The following is a 13,033-nucleotide window of genomic DNA, read 5'->3' on the forward strand; positions in this document are numbered from 1 at the left end:
TGAACAAGGTTGCTGGTACAGGTAGCAAGTTGTACATTTGGGATTACAAATGCATTGTTCTCAATCTGTTCCAATTTCATGTAGAGTCTGCAAAACTTAAAGTCATGTGCAACCTTGATAATAATGGTAACAATCATAATTGGAATTAGAATCGCAAATCCAGTCTTCTCATAGCAGAGAGGGAATTAATGTCTTGGCCTCTTGCCTTCAGCCTTCAATGTGCCCAACAGAACAAAATATAAGGTAGATTTTATTTTGCTAAACAATGCAACCATATGTTCAAAGATCCAGATAATCAACATCAAGTAAGGCATAGAAAGGGAGATATAGCTTGTCCAAAAACTGTGGTTGGATAGATCTGGCCTGGAAATCAGGGGAATGGTTTGCCAACCTCTTGACCTAGGTTATTTGCCCATTTCATAGAGAATGCTCTATAAGGAGATTTCCTTTTGATAGAAAATTCATCAAATGTTCCTGTTTGTGTATATCATTATTGTTGTTGTTATTTTGTCCTTTCATTCTGGAGAGGACCATGGCATTAGGGAAGTGATGCCATGATGTGCAAGTGAATTGGATTTAAGTGAGGGAGGGCCGTGCAAAGTTACCAGCCTCACTTTCTCCTCTGGAGATGACATCATTATAATTATATTAAACCCCAGCTTACTATAAATCCACCTCATGAAATCCATGATCATTCAAAAGAAATTGGCCTAGCCATCCTCAGAAGAAAAGCAAAGTGGATAAAAAAATGAAAATTGCCCACATTACAACATGTAGTTGTATAAGTAGCATACTGGCTCAGTCCATCAGTATATTCTTGCATACTTTAAATGGATAATGAGATGGGCTCAGAATGGCATGGCAGGAAAAGATTGGGCAGGACCGCATTTAAGAAAATATATCTTAAATTATTTGTTGCAGCAAAAACCTATTTTTAAATGGCAGCATTTGCCCAGTAATTGCTATATTGCCATATGTAGCATCATATATACATACATATACATATATATATATATATATATATAGAGAGAGAGAGAGAGAGAGAGAGAGAGAGAGCACGAGTGCTATATATATATAATATATATTATATATGTAGCTATATTATAGCAGTAATGCTATATTGCCATATATAGCATTATATATATATGTATATATATATATATATATATATATATATATATATATATATAGCTATATTATAGCAAGCCATTGTCTCAAAAAAAATCAAAATTGCAGATAACACAAAAGGCAGTTGGAAGATGACTGTAAATAGGTTGTAGCATATTGCCAAATAATTCTTACATTCAAGAAGAAGCATAAATGATGTAATCAAGAATATAGATAATGGAAAAAGAAATGTGGTGGTCACATATTGAAAGTGATAACGTATTCTGTACTGGTACCCCAGCCCCAAACGTACATTAGATCCTGTGTAGAAGATTGAGGAAGGGCACAATACTGTGGAAAGGGCACTGGATTTGGGGTCAGAGGAACTGTGTCCAAACCCTACCTTTATTACTTGTTGCCTGTGTGACCTTGGGCAAGGCACCTAAGCCCTCGGAAGTTCACTTTCCTCGTCTATAACATGAAAAGGTTAAATTGGATGGCTTCTCCTTATGCCTCTAAATTGATGATCCTGCGATTTATAGGAAGACAGGAACAAGAATTGCCTAAAACAGGGAAACATAGAGGGAATTGAGTCTGCATTTGTGAAGTGATTTTGTCTGGGTGAGCACATATAAGGATCCTTTGAATTACTGGAGAAATACGGATCATATTAAGCATCTGTTTGTACCATTTTTTTAATTCTCTATTTGAATATAGCAAAAGAATTTGTGACATTTCTTGACTCTTTGACATTTTCCTGTATGTCTTTATGTTTTCCTGTTCCTCTATTCCTTCTTCCCTCCGTATTGTATCTGATTTTAAAGGTACTACAAATGCGAAGAAAACTACAAATGCAAAAACCCTTATTCACAAAATTCTCTTTTGTGGTTTATGTGATATATATTTTTATTTCCTGTGTGAACTAATAGTTTGCTTATTAAAATCAGACATGTCATGGGTCCTTCGAGAAAACCAGTATCATTTTCTCATTAAGTTTTAGATGTTTGTCTTTTTTTTTTTTGGTGGTGGCATGTATTATTCTGATTAGTTTATCAGGATGATGACCTTGGATTCTAAAAAGCTATTATAGAAGAGTATAAACTCTGGAAAATCCTACCAAGCTGAAAAGACTAGAAGAATAGGCTGGGTGATGGACAGAGTCAGTCATTTGAGAATTATCAGAGCCAAATTCAGAGAAGCTCATCACCACATTGACCTCAGGGTGATGAATTTTCTGCCATATCACTTAACTCCTATGAAGTCATAAAGGAATTACAATTAGCACTGGTAGAGGGACTATTCCAACATTGATGAAATAGCAAGTTATTGAGATATTGAGGTTTATGAGTGGTGACAAAGAATAGAGCTCATGAATGAGATAAAAAACATTAGAGCTAACTTGTTCTTAAAGTATATGGCAGGTCAATTAGTTCAATTCCATTTGAGTACTTAATGCTCCTAATCCATTTTCCTTTTCCTTTCTTCCTTAGTGACAGAATTCTTTTCTGAACTCATAGAAAATAGGTCTTAGCAACATGTTGGGAACTTCTGGCGTACTCTGACCTGGGGATGTAGAATTTGGAATAGTCCCTGGAAAACGTTGACTCAAGTTGTATGGCAGATAACCTGGATTTTTACTGACCCTGGCAGCCCTACTGGGATAGCATGTTCATAACAACAAAATACTAATGGGTAATTTTTCCACAGCCTTTGGCACTAGCTTGACGTCTTTCATCAACAAGCACTTTTCCACCTTCTTTTCAACAGACGTGCCCATGTGGATCAGACAAGCAAAAGTGTCCCTTCCCAGTGCTTGGGTTTCAGCACATTGTGTCCCTTTAATGCTATCTCAGAGCAGTGGTAACAGGGAGGATACTAACAAATAATAATAATAATAATAATGAGGATTATGGTTTTGGAAAGGGAGAGGAGGGAAGACTGACTTTGGAAGAGGCTAAGGGAGTTGCCTGGAAACTGTTCTTTGGTCAGATTAGAATCACAAATATGATTCTATCATGCTGGATTCTTTTACACTATGAAAACAGCTGCATAGAACATTCATATTGTTATACTATCTGTATTTTGAATTAAATAAAACAGAACAACACCAACTTTTTTTTATAACACCTGTGCATTTGATCTGAATCTGCCAGTTAACAACTCTCATTATGTAGATATAAAAGCCAAAGGACCTGAGTATGAATTCCAGTTCTGCTATTCATAAACTCTGTGACCTTAAGCAAGTCCCTTAATCCAGAGGTGTCAAACACAGTCCTCAATATTTAGTGTGGCCAATTCAGACTTAAATGTAATTGGGAGGCAGCTAGATGGTACAGTGGATAAAGCACTCACTCTGGAGTCAGGAGGACCTGAGTTTAAATCTGGCCTCAGACACTTCCTAACTGTGTGACCCTGGGCAAGTCACTTAACCCCTGATTGCCTCCAAAAACAGATAAGTAAATGTAACTGGAAAATGGTCAACACAATAAAAATAAAAATGTAGATAATGGCAATTTGAGATATTCTAAGTCAATATGAAGCATGAAGAAATCTGTTTCTATTTGAGTTTGACTGTAAGCTCTCTAGACCTCAGTTTCATCATCTGTAAACCTGAATTTAGACTAGATGAATTCTGAGGTCACCTCTAAGTCCTGTGTCTCTGTGTTACTGGTTGTAGTGGGGAGGGTGCCCAAGGAGTAGAAGGCATGGTCTTTGCCCTTCAGTAGGCTATCATCTAGTTTGGTTTGCATAAAAATGTTTATAAATGTCATAAAATATTTATGTAGACCAGATTATCTTCTCTTTTGGCGTACATAAAATGTATGCAATAAAAAGACTTAAAACAGCAAAAAATGAATGTTTGGTAGAGTATTCATGGAACACTGAAATGCTGAGGGAATACATGGCATAAAAGTTATGGAGGAAGGTAGTTTCAGACTGCCTGGGTAGGAGTGGAGTGGGGTATCCCACAATGGTATGATGGGGGCAGAACTGTCTTAAAGTCTGTCAGTGTTCCTACTCCATTTGTGACTTAGCAGATAAATCTTACAGAATTGCCTGAGGCTCAGAGAGATTAATGGCTTGCTCATGGTCGCATGGTTAGTGTCATAGGTAGAATTTGAATCCAACCCTTCCCAATTCCAAGCCCCGCACTCTGTCTACTACACTTCCCGTTGTAACATGAAACAAGCAAGGAGAAGATCTTGGTGAACACTCTCAATTCAGTTAAATAGATGGTATCACAATGGATAGAGTGCTGGACCTGGAGTCAGGAAGACCTGAGTTCAAATCCAGACTCAGATATTTACTAGCTGAGTGACCCTAGGCAAGTCACTCAACTCATATTTGCCTAAGTTTCTGCCACCTACCTTGAAGAGTTGGTGTGAACATCAAGTGAGATAATATATGTTTAAAAAAAAAAGTGCTTGACTCAGTGCCTGGCATATAGTCAGTGCTATATAAATGCTTACTCCCTTCAATTTAACAAACATTTAGCACCTACCATATGCAATAGGAGCAGAATATGTACAAAAATACATACAAAAGGAGCATCCCAAGAATGGAGTAATGAACAAGCCAAGGGACAGAGATATAAGAGGACAGAAAAAAATGTAGGAGTCAAAGAATGGCCAATGTTCTAGTTTGTCTCAGAGATAGTAACATGAGATATATGAAGGAAAATAGTGTGAAATAAGGCCTGAAAGGTAGACTGGAACCAAATTATGAAGGACTTTGAATGCTAACCCAAACATTTTTAAATGTTTATTTTAGTAGGCATTAGGGAGCTTTCAGGGAGATAATGATACAGTCATTTTAGACATGTTGACCTTGCAGTACCGACGGAGCATCCAGGGAAGAGAATCTAGAAGGCATTTGGAAATAGGGGACTGAGATATGTGGAAAGGTTGAGGTATAGAAATATGGATTTGGGAATCATTTACATAGAGATAGCAATTGAAGCCAAGGGAGCAGATGAGGTCATCAAAAAAGTAAGTATAGAAAAAGATGAGAAAAGAATCAAATATGAGAATGTGTCTGTGGAAGAAGGAGTTAGCAAAAAAAAAAAGGCACAAAGAAATAGTCAGGAAGTAGGAGAGGGGGCATAATAAATCCTTTGTCATAGAAACCAAGGGAAGAAATTGTATCAAGAAGAAAATTTCTGTGTCGTGGTAATACAGGCTGGTAATCCCAGCTTTGAAGGGGGCAAAGGGGAAGCCTGTGTAGGTGAGGACAATGAATTGCCTGAGTTTGGGAGTTCTGAACTGCAAAATTTAGAGTCCACAGTAAGTCAAGCACAAATAAGCTGAGCCCCTGGGAGCATCAAGTCACTAAGCTGCCTAAGGAAGGGTGAACGGTATGGGCTTAGAAAAATGGAGCAGGTTAAAGTTTCTGGGCCAATCAGGATTGGCCTTGGCTTATAAATGGACACTGCATTTCCAGTATGGGAATAGCTAGAGGGATTAAATATTTTTTTTAAAGAAATGATGGTGGGGAAGGAGAGGAAAGTTCAGCATCAAAAAACATATATTAAAACAGATGAGGAAAGAAAAAAAGACAAGTGGATTTAGTGAGCAGGTTTGACCTTAGGGGAAATAATGTAGGGGTAAAGGTAAACCAGATCACAAGAGGTTGAAGAGTCATCAGGGTGTCAAAGAATTGAAAGTAATGAGTCTTTCTCAAAGCTTGGCAAGAAAGAAGGGATAGAAAAAAAGCACAAGGAAGAGGCAGAATAAAGGTCAAGAGTTCACTTCCCCTCCCCCAAGATACCTGAGCTTTTTTATAGATGGAAGGAATAGTAGAGTGAAAGACATTTAAGATGCATGACAGAGAGAGAGAGACAGAGAGAGAGAGGGTGATTGCAACAATATTATGTAGGGTGCCAGAGTGAACTCACAATTGAAGGGTTTAGCCTCACTAGGAGAGGGGCAACCTTATCTTCTGAGACTGGAAAGAAGATAGACAAAGAAACCAAGGACTTAGGAGTGCAGGATACTTTTGATCTCATTTACTGTTGTTGTTTGTCTTTCATTCTTGCCAAAACTTGTAAGTGAATTAGATTTAAGTGAGGCAGGGCTTTGCAAAGTTACCAGCCTCACTCTTTCCTTCAGAGCCATCTGGGTCAAGTGGCAAGGCAAAGATCAGGAAGACTGCAGGTGACCCTAGAAGCAGTGGGAGACCTTGGCCTTTTTAAGCTAAGGTTTTTCCTAGGTCTCAGTTTGTCTGAGGCAACACCCATTCAGTGATAAAGGCTAGGTAGCAAAAAAAAAAAAAAGAAAGAAAGAAAGAAAAGAAAAGAAATCAGTCTGGGAGGGGAAGACCCTCTGGGTTTCTGGCCAGAACCTAAACAATTGCTGTTTACACTCACTCTGAGCCATCAAAACCCAAACAATGAACCACAGAGGTTTGGGCTGGTACTTATTGGCCAATCAGTGAGACTCAGGGTGATTTGATTTTAAGGTATAGTCAAATAGCTCCATTTGAATCTGAATGAGCTTTATCAAAGCCTGGTTTAATGGAGCTCTATTTCAAGAAATTTATATTCCTTTGGGCAGAGCACCTACATGTAAGTATATGATTCTCCATGTGGAAGAAGGAAGGAAAGAAGGGAGGAAGGAAGGAAGGAAGGAAGGAAGGGAGGAAGGAAGGAAGGAAGGAGTAGCATTGCCCAGCTGGAACTGTCCAGTTTGTTCTCCAGTGCAGCAGGTACTCACAGATTGTTGTTTTTCCTTTGCTCTTAGAAAGGACCAATGACATTAGGAAGGTGAGGTTAATAAGAAGTGAAATTATTTGAAAGTAGTAATGAGGGAGCAATTAAGATTAGAAATCTTTTTTTTTGTAGAAACAGTATGATTTCAGGATTTCTTTTAGCAACTGTCAATTTAGAATAGGAATATTTCAGCCAATTTGGAATATACCAGGAAAGAAGGAAGAAGAAAAAGCGTTTAAGTGCCAACCCTTGCACTAAGCACTTTACAAATATCTCACTTAATCCTTACCCATTTGGGAAATAGGTGCTATTATTATTATTCTCATTTTACAGTTAACAGAGGTGTTAAGTGATTTTCCTAAGGTCACACAGCTAGTAAGTTTCTAAGGCCAGATTTGATTCTGTCTTCCTGACTCCAGGCCCAGCCCTTTATCCACTGTGTTAACTCTAGAAAAGGTCCATAGACTAGCAGAATCTCATTTGGATGAGACCTCAGAAGTGATCTAATCTAACCTATATCTGAATGGGAATCCTCTCTACAATAGCCCTGACAAGTAAGTAATCTTGACTGCACTGGAAGATTTCCAGAGATGGGGAACCCAGTGCCTCCCATTCCACTTCTACATAGCTTTCATTTTAAAGATTTCTTTATATTAATCAAAGATCTGCCTTTCTGAAACTTCTACTGATTGCTCCTTTTTCTGCCTTTTGGAACCTATTGGAACAACTCTGTTCCTTTTTCCACATGATTACAATTCAGATACTTTAAGACAATTATCCTGACTCCCCAAAGTCTTCTGTTATTCGATTTAAATATTTTTTGTTCATCAGCTGTTGCTCCCATAAGACGGTGGTCCCTTTGGAAAAAGGGCCTGCCTCTATTGTTCATATCAGGGTAGCCTCTAGTAGCTCTAGGGAGTGGCCATATTCCCCCAATCTTCTCTTCTTACTACCCAATGACTAGCTTCCTGCTGTTCATCTTCTGAATCAAAAATGCTTCTTCCTCATCAGAGGATCCAGCGTTACCAAGACATCTCTGAAAGTTCAAAATTTTGGAGGCAGAACAGTTGGAAATACAAGTGAGGTTTAGGTCTTGAGACCACGGTGGGTGACTGATGTCCTGGAAATTGAGCTTTAAAAAAAATGTTATTTGTGATGGGAAAGCAAGGTGTTTGAAGGCTTGTCAATGTGGATGTTGAAGCCTTAGGAAGACGTTGGAAAGGGAAGGGGTAGAGAGAAGGAATGCATTTATGAAGTGCAAGGTAAAGGGGATTTAAAGATTAGATAATCATCATAATAACAACGATGATGATGATGATGATGATGATAACAGCCTCTGCTCTCAAAAGGCTTTCATTCTTTTATGGAAACTATGACTTATACACAAATAATTAGAATACCAGGAAGTATGTGATCTAAACTTTGAGACAAGAAAGGATACCTGAAATGGGAGTATCAGGAAGATTGTAACCCAGAAGGACAGGAACCAATCCTGCCTCTGAAGGGAGGGACACGAAGGAATTAACTGCATAAAAAGCTTGCTCTGGCAAAAAAAAAAAAGAAGAAGAAGAAGAAGAGGAAGAAAGAAAGGATACTTGCATCTAGGAGGATTAGGAAAGGTTTCCTGGGTGAAGGAACAGGGGTAGAGTATATTACTGCAAAACCTCTGTGAATTGAGGCAGAACAAAGTGAGTAGAACTAGAATAACTTCAATGCATCCTTATCTTAAACTTACTAATTTGGAATTCTTGTTTCATTTAGAATGAGCATAAGACAAAGCTGAATTCTGATGATTTAAAGTGGGGTTTGTCAATTTTTGTTTTTGTTTTTGTTTCATGGACACTGCTCTGGCAATACAAAGACTATGGACCTCTTCTCAGAATTTTTAAGTGTTTAAAATAAAATACATAGTATTATAAAGGAAAACAATTATATTAAAATACAGTCATCAAAATATTTTTCAGAAAGTTCACAAACCCCAGGCTTAAAACCCCTGGTTTACCCTTATTAGCCTCTGAAAGCCCAGAAAATACCGCCCTAGGAAAAACCCTGGAACAGCTGAACCAGAAGAAAGATGGAGTGTAGCAGTTCAGTAGCCTAGGTCACTTGAGGGATTAATGGAAAAGGCTCCTGTTGCCCTTGGGAAGGGGAGCAGTACAGAACAGAAGGCATCCCAGCAAGCTAGCAGAAAGCCCCTCCTCAGCATACCAGGAGGAGATCCTGAAACCCAGGTGGTAGAGCAGGCAAACACCAATACCAGGACCCCTGCATGCCTCAGTGAGGGCAGGGGAACCAGTGGAAACCAGTTTGAAAAACCACCAGGTGCCTTAGCATTCTGCAGCAACTGGGTCTCCAGGTACCTCAGCACAACTAAGGGAAGCAGCACTCCAAGGAGCCCCAGGTGAATAAACACCCTGCAACATCCATCTAAAAGGAGCTGAAGAAAGCGAAAGGAAGGAAAGGCCTGAGTGAGCAGGAAATCTCCAGGAGCCACTGCTACCCAATCCTACACCTAGAGTTCCAGTGTTGCTAATTCTAGCCCAACATCAGTGAAGTTGTCAGAACCCTACAGCCTCCAACTGCCAGCATTGGAGGCCTCAGAACACAAAGCCAGTGACCAGGCCCTAGGCTCCCAACACAAGAAGCTTGGGTCAGTGCCCTCTGCTTCCCAGCAAGAGAGCTCAATTTCTTTTTAAGGCCAGGAAATAAGCAAACACCATGAGCAAGAAGAAATGTGCAATAGATTCTTATTATGGGAAGAGTGAAGATCAAGGCAGAAATTCTGAAAAGGACAACATTGTCAACAAACCCACATCTGGAACCTCAGAAGGGAATATGAACTGGTCTGTAGCCCAAAAAGCCTTCTTAGAAGAGCTCAGGAAGGATTTTAAAAGTCAAATGAGAGAGGTAGAAGAAAAAAATGGGAAAAGAAATGAGAGATATTCAAGAGAGAGTCAATAGCTTGGAAAAGGAAGGACAAAAATTAACTGTAGAAAACAAGTCCTTAAAAAATACAGTGGGCCAACTGGAAAAAAAGTACACTGAAGAAAATAAGCCCCTAAAAAATACAATTGGCCAAATGGAGAAGAAGGGACAAAATCTAATAGAAGAAAGCAATTTGTTAAAAATTAGAATTGGGCAAATGGAAGCTAATGACTCTATGAGAGAGCAAGAATCAGTCAAACAAACACAAAAGAATGAAAAAAATAGATGAAAATGTAAAATACCTCATTGGTAAAACAACTGACCTTGAAAATTGATTCAGGAGAGACAATTTAAAAATTATTGATCTACCTGAAAATCATGATGGAAAAAAAGAGCCTGGAGAGTACCCTTTCAGGAAATCATAGTGGAAAACTGCCCTGAGGTCCTAGAACCAGAGAGGAAAATAGCCCACCGATCACCTCGTGAAAGAAATCCCAAATTGAAAACACCAAGGAGTACAGTAGCCAAATTCCAAAATTACCAGGTTAAAGAGAAATACTGCAAGAAGCCAGAAAGAAACAATTTAAATATCATGGAACCACAGTCAGGATTACACAGGACCTTGCAGTTTCTACATTAAAAGACCATAGGGTATGGAATATGATATTCCATAAGACAAAGGAGCTTAGATTACAACCAAGGATCAACTACCCAGCGAAAATGAGCATGATCTTTCAGGGGAGGAGATGGGTATTCAGTGAAATAGAGGACTTCCAAACCTTCCTGATAAAAAGACCAGAACTCAACAGAAAATTTGATCTTCACATGCAAGACTCAAGAGAGACAAAAAAAAGGTAAACAAGTCAGAAAGAAACAACATGTTATTCATAAAGGCAAACTGTTTACATGCCTACAAGGGAAGATGACATAACCCTTGAGAACTGTATTGTTATTACACCATGTTAAAGGGGTAATACATAAAAGGGGTGGATATAAGTTGACTTTGATGTAATGATAAAAAAAAATCTAATCAAGTGGGTTAAATGGATCCAAGTAAGTGATTAATCTGATCTAACTAAGAAAATGTACTGAGAGAAAGGAAAGGAGGAAGCAGACAAGGGTAAATTGCATTACGGGAAGAGGCACAAAAACCTATTACTGGCAGAGGGAAAGAAGGGAGGGAGATGAGCATTGTTTGAACCTTACTCTCATCAGATTTGGCTCAAGAAGGGAATAACATAATCAGTTAAGTACTAATATTGATAGACTTAACCCTGCTCAGCAATACAAGGATCTAAGACATCTCCAAAGGCCTCATGATGGAAAATGCTATCCACATCCAAAGAAAGAACTATGGAGTTTGAATGCAGATTGAAGCATACTATTTGCTACTTTTTTTTCTTCTGTTGTGTTTTGTTTCCTCTTTCTGGTGGTTTCCTATTGGTTCTAATTCTTAATTACAACATCACTAATGTGAAAATATGTTTAATAGGAATGTATATGTATAGCCTATATTAGATTGTGTGCTGTCTTGGGAGAGGGAGGTGGGAAGGGAGGGGGAGAAAAATTTTAAAGTCAAAAGCTTATGGAAGTGATTGTTGATAAATCAAAATAAATTAATTTAAAAAAAGAAACTATAGAATAAAATTTTTTAAAAAGTAAAAAAAGAAAAAAGAACCCCTAGTTTAAAGGCTAGAGTATTTAAAAAAAAGCATTAAGAATTTTGGAGACTAACTTCTCTCTATCTTTTTGACTGCCATATTAACCTGGAAATCTCACAAAGAAAGGCATTCTAGGGTGATTGCTGGAACAGCAACTATAGGCCAGAAGGATCCCCAAACATGCCTTTCTTATGACAGTCAATTTCCAAGCCAGACTTTGGAATTACAAAACGCATTTTCAGGCACATCCGAATATGGTTTGTATTTGATACTTTAACCGGGTAAAAGTTCTTAGGTGATGTTTTTGCTCTTAAACTTTAATCCTCAGTAATTATTCCCCATGAGCTCAGGTTAGCTGAAATCATTCTTTGTTTCCAAATGTTTTAAGTTTCTGGAAAATTCATAAAGTGAAATGTATACCCATTTGGATTATTTCATGATTGCCACTTTGTCTCTATATTCAAATAGCATGTGCTATTTTGACATTGGAATAGTACTAAATCTCTTAATATGTCTAATCTTCATTTTACTGAGCTCTTTTCTTTTTTTACTCTTATCCTCAGGCCCAGTTTGAACTGAGGGTCTTCCACATTAGGGGAGAACACGCTGTAATAACGGCAAGACTAGAAGAAACCATTGAAAATCTGAAGTGTGAGTTAGAACACCGATTGAGTGGAGGATGTGAAACGACAAGAGATGCTTGCATCTCTACAGAAGATGATTATCCACCAAAGACCTTCCGAAATGTCTACATACAAACTGACAGAGAGACATTTTTAAAACCCAGTGAAGATGAGAGCAAAACCATTAAAAGTAACCAAATAGTACCCAAAAAACTGAATATCTCCTCTCTAAACCACATATCTCCCCCAAATGATAACAAAGATATCTCTTCAACCCTCCAGTCTTTAGAAAGTTGCTCATCTGGTCAACAAAAGTCATCTCCCCCTCCTGCTCCTCCACTGCCAACAGCATCCCTCCACCTCCTCCCCTTCCACCAGGACTTCAGCCTCTACCATTTTCAACACAATCAAGTGCTGGGCCACCACCACCCCCTCCTCCTCCACCCCCTCCTCCTCCTCCACCACCTCCTCTTCCCTTACCTCTAAGCTCTGGGAGTCCCCTCCCCCCTCCCCCACCACCTCTCCCTAGCACTGGACTCCCACTTCCACATTCTCCAGCTCCTCCAGGAATTGGACCACCACCTCCTCCTCCTCCTCCCTTTTTTGGAGGCAACACATCCTTTAGCCAGATTCCTCGAAAGCCTGCCATTGAACCCAGCTGCCCCATGAAGCCTCTCTACTGGACAAGGATACAAATAAGTGGTGGAAGGTAAGGAAAACCCTACCATGACACCTACAACTTAGCTTTCTGCTTGTAAAATTCCCAAGAGCTTCCATTAAGTGGTGTCTTATTCCTCACAGCTCTACCCGTTATTGTACAGTCTAACATTTACCACATGCATGATTCCTAAGTTCTATGTGGGGGTATCTTGGTGACGATGAGATACTTTTGGAAGGAGTGTCAGTTGAATTTGGCAGCTATTTGGCAGATCTTGACTGGTCTTTTCTTTTCTAAATCTTTGGTGATGGTATGCCAAGCAATGATCTTTGAGCAGGCACACCCTTCCTGC

The 13,033-nt window shown here is 38.9% G+C and overlaps 1 protein-coding gene across 1 annotated transcript in view; it reads left to right on the forward strand.

The window, feature by feature from the left end:
- LOC110214783 (formin) overlaps window positions 1–13,033 on the forward strand; it is a 356,877-nt gene that overhangs the window by 111,608 nt on the left and 232,236 nt on the right. Inside the window, 2 exon segments of the mRNA XM_020995886.2 lie at window positions 11,964–12,359; window positions 12,362–12,732. Of these exon segments, the coding sequence (XP_020851545.2) occupies window positions 11,964–12,359; window positions 12,362–12,732 (767 nt within the window).

The sequence above is a fragment of the Phascolarctos cinereus genome, unplaced genomic scaffold (genome assembly GCF_003287225.1).
Source record: "Phascolarctos cinereus isolate Bilbo 61053 unplaced genomic scaffold, phaCin_HiC Scaffold_3;HRSCAF=262, whole genome shotgun sequence".
Classification (NCBI taxonomy): domain Eukaryota; kingdom Metazoa; phylum Chordata; class Mammalia; order Diprotodontia; family Phascolarctidae; genus Phascolarctos; species Phascolarctos cinereus.